Consider the following 13,896-nt stretch of genomic DNA (forward strand, 5'->3'; position numbering starts at 1 on the left):
GGTGATTATTCCAAATATATTTTAAAAGACTGAGGGTATTGAACTGTTTTATAGTCTACCCTTAAAGTAAAAATTAGATTGGCTTATTATTTGTTTTCTCTCTTTCTCCCAAGCAAGATAAAACCCCATACAATGGCAAATAAATTAATTCAAGGTGTTTTTAAAATTTAGTGTGGTTATATAAATCGTTACTGATTTCCTTTTTTGTTGGGGGGAGAGGGTTGTTTAATTGGCCTTAGGGAAGAAGGTTTTCCCTTGCTGACCTAACAGAAAGGAATAATGTCAAGATGCAAACTGTGATTAGTCTAGGTTATCTCTACTGTCTTGAAAAGTAATTATAAGCTATTTTTAAACTTTATGAAGTAGCTAAAAGAGAGGGGAAGTATGAGGAAATGATGTGGATGAAGTCCGAGGTCATTAGAGAAAGTAAACATTCTTAATTTTCTGCTCTTTCTGCTTGGATCTAAGTGATAAACACTGGATATTTAGTCCTCTATTGTATTGGAGAAACAATATTTTTACTGCTTCCCCAAATAAACTCCCTGTGAATCATTTCTAAGAGTATAAGAATCTGTGTATTTCTTTTGATTATTTTTTATCTGTGTAAAATCTTTCCTTTTTAAATTTTCAAATACGTATCCATTCTCATTCAATCATGTTTTGAAGACCAGTCGGTGTGAACTGCTTCTGTCTGAATAAGACTTCCCCTTTGTCTGCTTTGCTCTTCCCTTTCATTTAAACCATGACTATCTTTCAGTGGTTGATGAGTGCATATCGTATTAAACATTTTTATTATAAAAGTATTATATATTAATTGTGGAATATTTTAAAAGCACACATAAATAAAGAGGAAAGATTTTAAATCACCCATAAGTTTACTACCCTTGCTTCTGGTCTTTCCAGAATATATATTTTCTTTTGTGTTTGCAAATAGCAGACAGACCCTATCATACATCATGTTTTGCAACGGCTTTTTTTTTTTTTTTTTTTTTTGCGGTACGCGGGCCTCTCACTGTTGTGGCCTCTCCCGTTGCGGAGCACAGGCTCCGGACGCGCAGACTCAGCGGCCATGGCTCACGGGCCCAGCCGCTGCGCGGCATGTGGGATCTTCCTGGACCGGGGCACGAACCCACGTCCCCTGCATCGGCAGGCGGACTCTCAACCACCGCACCACCAGGGAAGCCCGCAACTGCTTTTTTAAGTTATAAAATAGTTAACCTTTTGTGCACTAATTTATTGTGACTTTACGAATTTCCCACCCCTGGCTATGGAAATTTGAATTCGAATTTTACCATGTTAATTCAGACTTGGGGACATTTGTGGCATTGTCTGCAATATGACATAGTTATGTTTCTGTTTCACTACAGTGTTTTTGGGTGTGACCAATCTTCAGGCAGACCAGATCCAAACAACCAGCTTGTGTGCTCGCTGGCAGGTGCAGCGTCATGCCACTGCCTACAGGGTAGTTATCGAATCCCGCCAGGGTAAGTGCAATCCATCACATATGTTTTTGTCAATACTCATGTACTCTGTGCCAATCACTGTGGACAACACACAAGGAACATTAGACAAAAGCATTCTTCTTGAGGAGGCAATATTATGTTATGGATCGTGCAGGATTTGGAATCAGGACGGCTGGTTAAGCCAATTTTTTAACCTCTCCAAACCTCCATTTTCCCATCTGTAGTTAATGGGTAGAACCGTAGTGCTGATCTTGTGGCATTCTGCTAGGATTAAGCTGAGAGAATCCGTGTAAAACATTTGCAACAGTGCTTTGCACATATTAAGCACCCAGGAAATGTAAGCTGCTATTGGTGATAGGAGCTGAATAGGCAGGACTGGTAACATATGTTAAAATTATATGGCGCTGTTATGTTGGTCTTTACTCCATGGGGATCTAGGTTTGACTCTAATGTTTTTCTCAGTGATTTTTTTTTTTTTTTTTTTACTTTTGGGGATAATTGATGAGCAGCAAACCCTCATTCAGGAGATGATATGAGGTATCTATGCTATCATGGACAGGTTCTTCAGCATCACAGCTCTCAAGTACATCTACAATTTGGGACTTGCCTTCAAAGTTGAAACACGGAAAATGTCTGCTTATTTTCACTAAAAGTATCAAGAAGAATGACAAAAGACTGATTCCCCAAAAATGAGTTTCCAGGGGCCATTAATCCTCTTTTTACATTAACAGCATGACTAATATTCAGAAGATGAGATCCAATAATGAAAATTACTTTAATCAGATTTGTATTATCAGTAGAAGAGATGCGTCTTGTTATTTTGGGGGAGGACATAGACACTAGAGAATCCCAGTTGATTTTTTTTAATCTTTCAAACTTGCTAATAAGATCGTTAAATTTTCTTTCTTTCTGGGTAAATGATCATGGTTTCCCCATTTGAAAAAGCAGAAAGAGCTAATTTTTCGGGTCTGGATAGGACTGAGTTTAGTTCGTAGCCCACATCCCTGGCTATAACTACATTCAACATGCAGAAATCCCACTTTTGATCCAATCCAGAAAGTGGAAAGCACAGTTTAGTAGAGGGCTGAGAGTGTTTGGAAATATGCTGAAAATACGAGAATAGGAGATGAGAACACGAGAAGAGATTCCTGCCAACACCAACCAAGGCATTGTCTCCACAGGCGTGCTTAAGCTATTAATTCCTTGATTCCCTGCATGTGATCCCGTAAGGGTCTCTTTAGCCAGACACTGGCTAAGCTTATGGGAGTGGCTTTAATCTGGAATAAACATTGAATAAGGGAAAGTCAGGACAAATCATATGGGTTTTTATGGTGGTTTTATGTGATTTATGGGATGCTTAAGCAGAATTAGATGAAAGATATGCAAGTGTTTGAGAAACAACTATAAATCTTGAGGAGTTATGTTTCATTTATCTTTTTAAGACTAGCTAAGTCGCACTTTAATATAGAACGGTTGACATTTATCACATTTCGGTGGTATTTGTTAAGCTTTAACAAAATAGTAGCTATAAAAATCACACTTCCAAACTACTCCAGAATATTTTTATCTTTTATATCATTTAAGAAGTTGGCATTGAGACATAGGTTCCTGTAGATATTCACTGGCTTTCGTTAAAAATTATAATTATATAGATTGACATAAAGATATCAAAACTGTCTATCATGGGATTAGTGAAATCCATCAGTTTATTTATTTTTTTTAATGGTTTTACTTTAGCATATTTGAAAAATGGCACTGGGATTCTTATCAGAGGATGTGATTGACGGGTCTGGTAACACTGATCTGGTAATTTAAAACCTCAGTATGCTCTTTCTGATGCCAAGATGTTTACTAGCAAAAAATGCAAGTCCCTATTTCCTTCTTCCAGTTAAGTTAATTTGTACTCTCCCAGGATTGTCTTCAGGCTGCCAAAAACCTCTTTGACTGAGCCTCAACAGTCTCAATTCAATAGGAATGAACAAAAGTGTTGCTCAATTTATTTTTCATCAGCACTTATAGCTGAGAGATTTATAAGCCCAGTTAGCCTACATCTTATTCACTCAGGTGTCCAACTGAATACTATTAACCAACTAGACAGCAACAGATTCTAATTGATGTTTGGGGTGGGGAGTTAATGTGGGGAGAGCAGTAGGGAAGATGTTTAGATATTTTAACTTACACAATTTAGGTCAGGGAATAGTCTTTCCACATTGGAGTGGGGAAGAATTAGATTGAGTTTCTTTATCTCACAGAGAAATGTGATCATTATCCTGATCACTGCCTTCAAAGGACTTGTGATCAGATGCCCCTTCTTCCATGGGCACATGAGTCCCAGGGCTCCCGCTGTTTTAAAAATGTAATATCTCCCACTGGCTACATATGCTACCTCTGCAGAAATTTTAGCCCTTCCGCCTCAATCAGAGGAGAAACTAGAGAGAAATGGGACCCAATTCCTCCATGCGATGGAGTAAAGCCTCATCCCAGGCTGGCTTATTTATGAATGTCTCTGCCAAACTGCTACTGTTTGACAGGTAGTTTTCTCAGTGTGTGTGTGTGTGTGTGTGTGTGTGTGTGTGTGTGTGTGTATTTCCCATGGTCTGGTCAGTGCACTTTTATCCCGAGATGAAGTCGGTGGGTTTGCGTCTGCTCTGACCACAGCTGCTGGTCAACTTTCTTCTCTGGGCTTCAGTTTCTCCTAAATGACTTCTTTTGAGGCTTTCACCTGAGGTAATACCTATAAATTTCCAAGGTTTTGTGAATAAAGCAGCAAGGCTGTATCATTCAGGTTTGCTTGTTTTGTTTGGGAATGGTAGAAACACGAATAAAAGGGACTTAAGCGAAAGGGTCAATTTCTTGGCTAACATACTGAGAAATTCAACAGTATCTGGCTTTAGGCATGTCTAAATCTAGGTGTTCAAACAATTTCATCGAGATGAAGCCTTGCTCCATGCTTCTGCTCTGCTCTCCTCTGCCTTCGTTCTCAGCCAGATTGTGAGTTGGCCCCAGTCTAATCCAAATTACATACTCCTAGCTTCCAGCTTAATAGTTTTACTGAAAAGAGAACTCCTCTTTCTCAATTATTCCTACAAAAGTCCAGGAACTGAGTTGTATTGGCCAGGTTTGGGGTCACATGCTCCTAAATCTGTCATTGAGTTCAAGGGCATGAAATAAAATTATGGATGAAACCTGGTTACTTCCCAGCCCTGTGTCTGGAGGCGGGGGGCGGTGGGCGTTCTTATTCAGTCCTTTCCAAATCAAAAAGACTCAGAGCGGGGAAGAATAGATTCAAAGAAAGAAAGATTAGATGCAAGACAGGCAGAAACAACAGCTGTCCTCTACCCATGTAAATATTTTGACTTTTTTTTTTTTTTTTTCCTGTGGTATGCGGGCCTCATTGCTGTGGCCTCTCCTGTTGCGGAGCACAGGCTCCAGACGCGCAGGCCCAGCGGCCATGGCTCACCGGCCCAGCCGCTCCGCGGCATGTGAGATCTTCCCGCACCGGGGCACGAACCCGTGTCCCCTGCATCGGCGGGGACTCTCAACCACTGCGCCACCAGGGAAGCCCTTGACATTTTTTAATTGCCAATAAGGAGAAAAAGAAAGATTACCAGAAGAATCAAGTCCTCTCAAGAGAGACTGAATTCAGATCTGCTTTTGAGTCAGTCATCTACTTTCCAAATTAAATTGTAGGCTTTTGGTTAATCGTAGGACACACCAAAGTCAGAGACTTTGGGGTGGTTTTGAATAACTCAGAACCCCATGAGAACCTCCGTTAGTTCTGCAGATGCTCAAGAGTTCTGTCTCTCTGTCCAGCTGTTTCTGAGTTGACGTGACACCCGAGGTTGGATGTAGCGTTTCCCTTCAAGTTCATGTATTTATACACCACATGGACCACGATACTGTATTCCCTCCCTAATCGCATTAACTTGGTGACTTTCTTTTTAGCCTGAGTTTTTAAAGTTTCAAAGAATGCTCAACTTCTCTTCTATCTTTAGGTACCAAAATGTCAATTTTGCTGTGTCATCTATTAACAAGAATAGAGAATTGCAGCATAGTGGAGAAGCCTACCTTATCAGGGACCAGATCCCCCTCAAAATGATCATATGAAACAAAAATCTATTCTCAAGATTAAACTTTTTTTGAAGCAGTGATATTATGCTTGGGGGTCAGAGTATTTGAAAGACCTGGAGAGTGGAAGCATACATCATCAAATTCCAGCTGACTCTCCTGGATCCTGAATATTACTTGCTTGTGGATCTCAGTAACCACTCAGGACATTTTGGGGAGTCAAGTTGGTATCATGATAATCACTATGACAGTAACTCAGAGAATGTATTTAGCCTTGCTTCATAAGAATGAATGCACAATGACAGATTTTTCCCCCCCTTCCAAAAAAATAAATTTGACTCCTGGCTTTTGGCACAAGGTGTTGAGGAAATTAATCATCATTTGATCACGTTAAATGTTTTTCTTTAAGGCAAAGCCATTAGACCTGAATCACACGTGCCAAAAGCAACACGGATACATCCCCATTCATGTAACCCTTCTTCGTTAGCACTGGGATCAAACTGATACTGTTTCCCATTAATTTTCCTGTATCTGTTCCAGTTTTCCAATGATTTGTAGATTTTTTGTTTTTGGTTTTGTAGTAGGAGTGAAGCCCATTTATATTCTATTGTCAAGGGTCTGTGACATGGGGATTCATCAGAAATAGAGGAAATGACAGAAAAGTGCATTTCTAGGATTGATTCCTGGAGAGTCCTGGAAGCTTTTGTGGAGATAGATAAAGATGATCCATGCATGGATTTGGGAAATGTTTGTATTACAGGTGGCTCACAGAAGCTTGCAGGAGGCTCCAAAGAGTGGTTAATGGTCAGAAAGAAGCAGCTATTATGGGGTTCTGAGCCTGGGAACCCCAGGCTGAACTTGGACATCAGCAAAGCAGAGGGCAGGGTTTACTAATATTTTCTTACTATTAAATTCCTTTCACAGCAATACATAATCTCACAAACACCTCAACAATTTTTTTATTTCATTATTTTGAATAATATATGACACAGAAAATATTGAGGTAGACCTTAAGTCATTCCACACAAATATATTACTAGAGATTATATTATGTTCACTTTTGAAACTCTTTAATATTCACAATTATAAAAATAAATTTCAAATGGCTTTCGACAAATGGCCTTAACTTAATTATATTAAAAACAATCAGGATTTGTCCATAGACAAAATTTTAAATGACATATATCATGTTTGTTCTGACATGTGTGTTATAATATATTTTTGTTCAGATATGTATTTAAGATATGGATTGAAATTTACTAGGTATTATACTTTCAAAATAGACCAAAATCACTTTTTAACCTTTTCACGTTTTATGCTTAAAAAAGCAATTTTTTTTGCTCTATCTTTTTTTAATTTATTTATTTTTTATTGAAGTATAATTGATTTACACTGTTGTGTTAGTTTCAGTAGGTGTACAGCAAAGTGATTCATTTATATATATGTGTGTATACATATATACGTATGTATACACACATATATACATATGTTTATATGTTCTTTTTCAGATTCTTTTCCCGTATAGGTTATTATAAAATATTGAATATAGTTCCCTGCAACTGGTATTTTTTAATATTTTCTATATTTTGTTCGTATTTAATAAACTATAACATTTTGCAGGAGTTCTCAGAAATATGTGTAATATTTAATCAATGTCGTTTTTAAACACTGGTTTTTAAATTCCTAGAAATAAAACTATATAAGGCTTTGACTAGGATGCAATTTGTGGATCAGATGAAAATCAATCTAGAGGGAAATTTGCATGGTAGTTTTTTTCATGGTAGCAGGGATTCTTCTTCTTATCCAATTATCCATGGTTAAAAAATAAATAATGGTTAAAAAATAAATAAATCAACACTCTATGCCTGTGAAAAAAACCATTTTAAATTCTTCAGTAATGGAAGCCACCAAGGTAGGCAGCTGTGCCAATGGAGCTATAAAGCACTGAGCCACGAGGACTCATGTGATCTCCCTACTATCATGCTTACTAATTTCATATGCACTCAGCAGCTCTCCAACTCTTTCATTTTGAAAAAAATTGTATATTTAACTTATATTATTTTATGATATATTAATGGAAATTAAAGCAACATCCTCTGAGACTGGGCTTCAAGGTCTGAATTTGCATTTCACTTCTGCTACTTAGTGTATGGACTTGGGTAAGCTACTAACTTTCCTAGCCTTCAGTTTCTTGTCTTTAAATTGGGGATAATTATAAATATTATAAGGATCCAATGAGTTAATACACATAAAATCCTAAGAATAGTGCCTGCTACGTGGTACGTACTCACTAAATGTTGGCCATTACTACCTTTGCTCTTATTTTTATCATTAAATACCAAGCACTGAACCAGGTACCATAGTAAGCTCTCAGGAAGTGACTAATATAATTAATCCAACTTCTCCCAGTCTCCAAGCCTGAGGGCAAGCACTAATTCTTCTAAGAAGGCAAAGAAATTTTGCTGTGGATATGGGAATGAAGAAATTAGCCAACAGTTAATCAGGCCTCCTAAATTCTTTGTCATGCCTCTGCCATGGTAGAGCCAGGACAGAGAAGGTGGCAGTGGAAATGGCTGTGTGTGGCATGTCTCCTTGGTAGAACAAAAAGAATATCGGAACCAGGAGTTGGGAGACCAAGATGTATGGGATGATTTATGGTCGTAAGCCACTTAAGCACCATGTCCTATTTCCTCAATTATGATTTTAAAAGAATAAAAAAGGATCTTTAAAGTGAATCCAAGGAATTTGGAGAGCCTCCTCCTAGCTTCCTAGCAGTCTCCTTTGCTATCGAAAGAAATCCTGAGTGTCAGTGAAAAATCAAGACTGAGAAGTATGAATTGGACAGTCCGGGGACACCCTGGCTGTCCCAGTGCTGTTCCAAGCTCTTGCCTGCATTTGTGGCAACTATGCAAACCACCTGGACCCGTAGATGAACCTTCTGAGACCCTGGAAGCCCACTTCTTAGCCCACAGGCATGAGACCTGCTTAGCACCCTACAATTTCTAACTCCATACTTATATCTTTAGGCCATTGGCAAGAAGGGCATCCTATTGTATGGTAATAAGTTGTATGGGGCCAAAAGGATGTATCTTTTTATGTCAAGTTTTAATTGTTCGACTGTGTTCTGAAGAATCATATTGAATAAAAGGGAATTCTAATTTTTAGAATTATATAAATAAGTAAATATATATATATATAAAAATATACTCACCTTGACACCTGTCCAAAAGGTCAATTAAGTTGTGTACATATAATTATAAACATGAACAGTTCTCCATTTGTTAAAGGATTGACCTCAGCAGCCTTTTACTAGTCAGTCTCATTTCTAAACATATAAAATGTGATTTTCAATTATGTAAAAAAAAACAGTGGAAATGTTAACTCTTTAAAAAAAAGATACACCCCCTCAAACAAGTTTAATTCATTCTGGAGTTATCTGAATAGGCCATGCATATTAAGCATTTTAGAAGCAAATCATCCACTGATGGCTGTTTTTAAAAGTTCATGTATTGTTCATGTATGTTTTGTTTTGTTTTTATTATAGATACACAAAAGCAAGAATCCACTCTGGGTGGAGGGACAAACAGACATTGCTTCTATGGACTTCAGCCAGATTCAGAATATAAAATCAGTGTTTACACAAAGCTCCACGAGATTGAGGGACCCAGTGTGAGCATAACGGAAAAAACACGTAAGTCAGGGCTTCCCTGGTGGCACAGTGGTTGAGAGTCCGCCTGCAGATGCAGGGGACACGGGTTCGTGCCCCAGTCCGGGAGGATCCCACATGCCGCGGAGCGGCTGGGCCCGTGAGCCATGGCAGCTGAACCTGCGCATCCGGAGCCTGTGCTCCGCAACGGGAGAGGCCACAGCAGTAGCCCGCGTACCGGGAAAAACAAAAACAAAAACAAAAACAAACCACGTAAGTCAAGTGTGTTCTCTCCTGATCCCTGTCTTCATGAACAAATGGTATTTTAGGCGTCCTGTTTTGGTTCAAAAATCTTATTCCGTTTAGAAAAATATTAGCTATTGCTGTGTGGGAATATCTATAATACAATTTTGTGTGTCTTATTCAGTCCCAGAATTCCCTGCTTGTGGCCCACTAATGTCATCTGTATGGTTTTTTTCCATCCTCCATATGTTGTCACAGGGACTATAAGGCCATAGGATGGCAAAGTGCTTGAAACAATGACCTATATTGTGATCTATTTCCATTAGGAACATCTGTGGAATGTGGAGTGTGAAATGAAGTGTAAGGACTGGGTCCTGACATTAAAACAATGGCACATTACTACAGCCATGAGGGTGGGAATGGAGCCAAGACGTTCCAACTGGCTGACCCTAGACTTGCCTACTTAAGAGGCTCTTGCTCTTTTTCCAAGCTGGCTGGAAATCTGATGCACTGAAGGGAAAGGCAAACTATAAAATGAAAACAAGGCACTTTTTACATGTTCTAAACAGCAAGGAGGGTATCAACTTCTTCGTATGTCAACTTCTTGATATCCTTTTAATCAAGGATTCCGGACCTAGAGGCCACAAACATTAAAATGGTTTGAATGGTAGTGAATTCCAGGGGACATATGTGTGTCCCCAACTCAGTATCTTGAACTTAAACTTGAAATCCCCAAAGATTGGTATCAGAATCGGTGGTGGGCGATGGGCTTTCTTGGTAGCCCCTCTATCATGCATTTGATGTTTAGGAAGTTCTACTACCCGTGTATATAGGCCTTTCAGTTGCCCTGAACATGCAGAAAGAAATCATCATCAATATATAATCTTCCAACAGATAAGGTGAAAGTATAGTTAATGGAATCATCTCCTTTCCAACACAGAGACTTTATTTCATAACACTGAAATATTCAACAGTTTACAGGACACATGTATTTTTGAGGTATAATTTACATTCCATAAAATTTACCCATTTTAAGCATACAATTCAATGATCTTTGGTAAATGTAAAAGGTTGTGCAGCCATCACTACAATCCAATGTTAGGACATTCCCATCAATCCAGAGAGCTTTCAAGCTCATCCCCAGTGAGTCTTCTTTCCTACTGTCTGCCTCAGGCAGTCTACTTTGTTTTCTTGTACATTTCTAGACATTTCGTATAAATGGAAATATGTAATATGTAGTCTTTTGCATCTGACGTCTTTCACTTAGCATATGTTTTTGAGGTTTATCCACACTGAAGAATAGATCAGTTATTTGTTGCTTTTGATTGCTCATTAGAATTTGTTTTATGGTTAGAGGATTATATAATTTCAAAATTATTAGAGGCCTGGTAGTGCATGAGATTTAGAGTCAAATAGGCTTGGTTGGGGTCCTTTTTAGCTTTGTGGCCTTGGGCAGTTTAACATCTCTGAGCTGCTTTTTGCTTACCTATAAAATTAAATACCTACTCTCTTACCTCCTTTGGTGGTGGTAAAGATCCAATGAAAAGAGCCTGCTGAGGAACTTCTCAACCTGTATCTTATTGAACAAGTACTTTTGTTATCACCGTTGCTGTCTTCCTGGAAGTCACAAACTGATGGCCATGGGGTTAGATCTCACTGTCAGCTATGTTTTTCTCTGGGCTATTTTTTTTTTTTTTAAGTTTTAAAGTATTCTTGAAAAATTCAAAAGATCTGACAACACAGGGCACACAAATCCTCATGGTGCTAAATCTACAGAAACTCAGTAACTGCTGTCTCTTTTAGACAGTGTTATGTGCTCTTAAGTTTGTTATTCCTTAATGTTTAGGCTATGTTCTTTGCTCCCATTCATTACTTGCCTGACCTCTAAAACTATTTGAGTTTGGGGACTCTGGTCTCCTTCAAATTCCCCTAACCTTAACCTCACAACTGTTAACTACCAGTCCAGGGTTATTTTGGAAAGCTCTGTTTGGTGTAAATGTTTTCCTTCTGTTGGGGACATGTGTCATCTTATAGCTTCTACCCACTGGCTCTAGTTCAACCTTCTGAAGCAAATGCAGATTGAGACTGTTCCCCCTTCAATGTGACAGCTTCTCACAGACTTGAACACAGGGACCATCTGTGTGCCACACAGAGAATATAAACACATGTTCCCAGTTCACTGTGGTTCTTCTTACCCAAGAGACTCTTAGGCCAGATGTTCTAACCAAACATATTGATCTGGCTTCCAGAGCCACTCACTGATTTTGTTCTTGATTTATTGACTAAAGTTAGGATATGCCTCAGGTTTTCACATTAAAGAAAATGCACCATTGTAAAGATGACCCACTGCTTCCACAAATTTTAAGATAAATACATCTGGCTCTAGAAGGATTTTATGGTGCTTTCAAAAAAGTTTTGCAGTCCTAGTTTTAATATTAAAATGTCTCAAGTGTTTTTACTTTTGAAACTTTTTAGTTTCCAAAAAATTGCCTTTAAAAGAAAAAAGTGATATTCTGTATCTGTAATAATGCAACAGAAGGTATATATTTTGTTGTCTCCTTCCCTCTTTCCTCATTCTTTCTTCCCAGAAATACCCATTTGTACCAGCTTGGTCTCCTTCAAGAAATTCTACCTGTTACTTGTTGTGTGTGTGTGTGTGTGTGTGTGTGTGTGTGTGTGTGTGTGTGTGTGTGTGTGTGTAACCATATAGAAGTGTATAGATAAATCAGTATTTATCAGTTAAATAGGATTTTTTCAATTTTCACAGATGGGATCATACCATGGTTTTCTGCTTCATTTCACATAAGGATTAATCTCAAACACTTTTCCATTTTTCCATATCAGTAATATACCTCATTCCTTTAAATGTTGAATCACTTTACTCAAATAATATTATTTTATTGGCTCCTAGAATTGGAAGAGACCTTAAAATTTGTCTCTTCCAACCTTCCTGGCAGTGAAGGAATTCCTTTTACAACATTCCCAGCAAACAGTCTGCTTGAGCTCAAATCCTTCCAGCTAGTTGGCGCTTACTGTCTGCAGAGGCTAGACATTCCTCTGTGTGAATGGTTATGATTCGTTGAGGGTTTTCCCTCATATTAAACTGGAATAATAAAAATAATTTTCTCAATTTTTCTTAAGTCTTTAGTGTCAAATAAGAATTTAAAAAAAGAATATATAAAAAAAAAATATTAGGATGTTTACCTAATGATGTCATAGCTTCCTGATGCTTTACCATGTGAATTGGTAAGAAAGTCACTGCTCTGATGTGACTATACCTGTGACCTTTAACCAAACCACACCTCCATGTATTACAGAGTTTTCTCATCCCTCATCATCCAGGTTAAACTGATCAGGACACACCGTAGCCTCCCAAGGTCCTGCCATTTTGTTCTCAAAACTGAAAGTTTCCCAGACACAGCCTGAATGTAGTAGGGAGTAAATCAGATTCCCTTGGCGACCATATCCTGGGGATGCAGGGTCAAAAGGGAGAAAGTGCTATTGAACATGGATTGATGGTCAATCCTTAGGCAGAATGGAAATAAAGTTTATTATATGTGTGAAAGCAACCAGAGACTAATCTGAAATAGGTTGGCAGGGTTCCAGCCTTAAATCAGTATTAAAACCACTTTGTAGTTGACAGTTTGATTGCATTGACTCCCACTGGGTAAACTGAATTGTGGCAAAATGACATTTCAAGCCTTCAGTCTGATGTTGAGGGGATGGTTGGAACCAGTTTTCACAGGCTTTGGCTGATTTATAGTGGGTACTAAATTCTCAAAGAAGACAGTTGTCAAAATCACTGACTCCCCTGAAGAATTATGACTCCATGGCCTCCCTCTCTTCGCCACAGATGAGATGCTTAATTGATGTTGTTTCTCCCTCTCCTTTACAGAATCACTTCCTACTCAGCCACCTACTTTTCCTCCAACCATTCCACCAGCAAAAGAAGGTAAAAGAATTATACAATCATGATGTGATTTTAGGTTTTGGATTTCTGTTGGTATTGTTTGCTTGTTCATTTAAAACCCAAGGTATTAATGGAAGATATTTTCTCCTTAATACAAATGCTTATCAAACCCTTATGGTGTTCAACTTGGCAATGAGTAGTAAATAAGACATAGAGATCTAATATGCAGTGTAATGAATAGAGGCAGCAATATTTTACTATAATTATGTGATGCGATAGAGATGCTAAATGTCACTATATCAACAATATTACAATATATAAATGTATCAAATTAGTATGTTGTACACTTTAACTTTATGCAGTGTATATGTCAAATATATTCGACAAAAAATCATCTAATATAGACTCTGTACACACAGAATAAATTTTCTAACAGAATTTCTTCATATTTATTTCATCAAAAATAGAGTAGTACATGTTTACCAAGGAAGAGTAGTTACATAATTTATGAGTGAGAGTGTAGTTTATAATTCTGTAGACAAGGGTAACAGTGTTCCAGCTTACCT

General features: G+C 38.1%; 1 protein-coding gene across 6 annotated transcripts in view; it reads left to right on the forward strand.

Moving 5' to 3' along the window:
* The window catches only part of COL14A1 (collagen type XIV alpha 1 chain), a 229,033-nt gene that overhangs the window by 103,964 nt on the left and 111,173 nt on the right, over positions 1-13,896 (forward strand). For all 6 annotated transcript variants that reach the window (XM_065895394.1, XM_065895395.1, XM_065895397.1 and 3 more), the window contains 3 exons: positions 1,368-1,484; positions 9,076-9,222; positions 13,316-13,372. In XM_065895394.1, coding sequence (XP_065751466.1) covers positions 1,368-1,484; positions 9,076-9,222; positions 13,316-13,372 — 321 coding nt within the window. The remainder of the gene's footprint in view (positions 1-1,367; positions 1,485-9,075; positions 9,223-13,315; positions 13,373-13,896) is intronic.

The sequence above is a fragment of the Phocoena phocoena genome, chromosome 17 (assembly GCF_963924675.1).
Source record: "Phocoena phocoena chromosome 17, mPhoPho1.1, whole genome shotgun sequence".
Classification (NCBI taxonomy): Eukaryota; Metazoa; Chordata; class Mammalia; order Artiodactyla; family Phocoenidae; genus Phocoena; species Phocoena phocoena.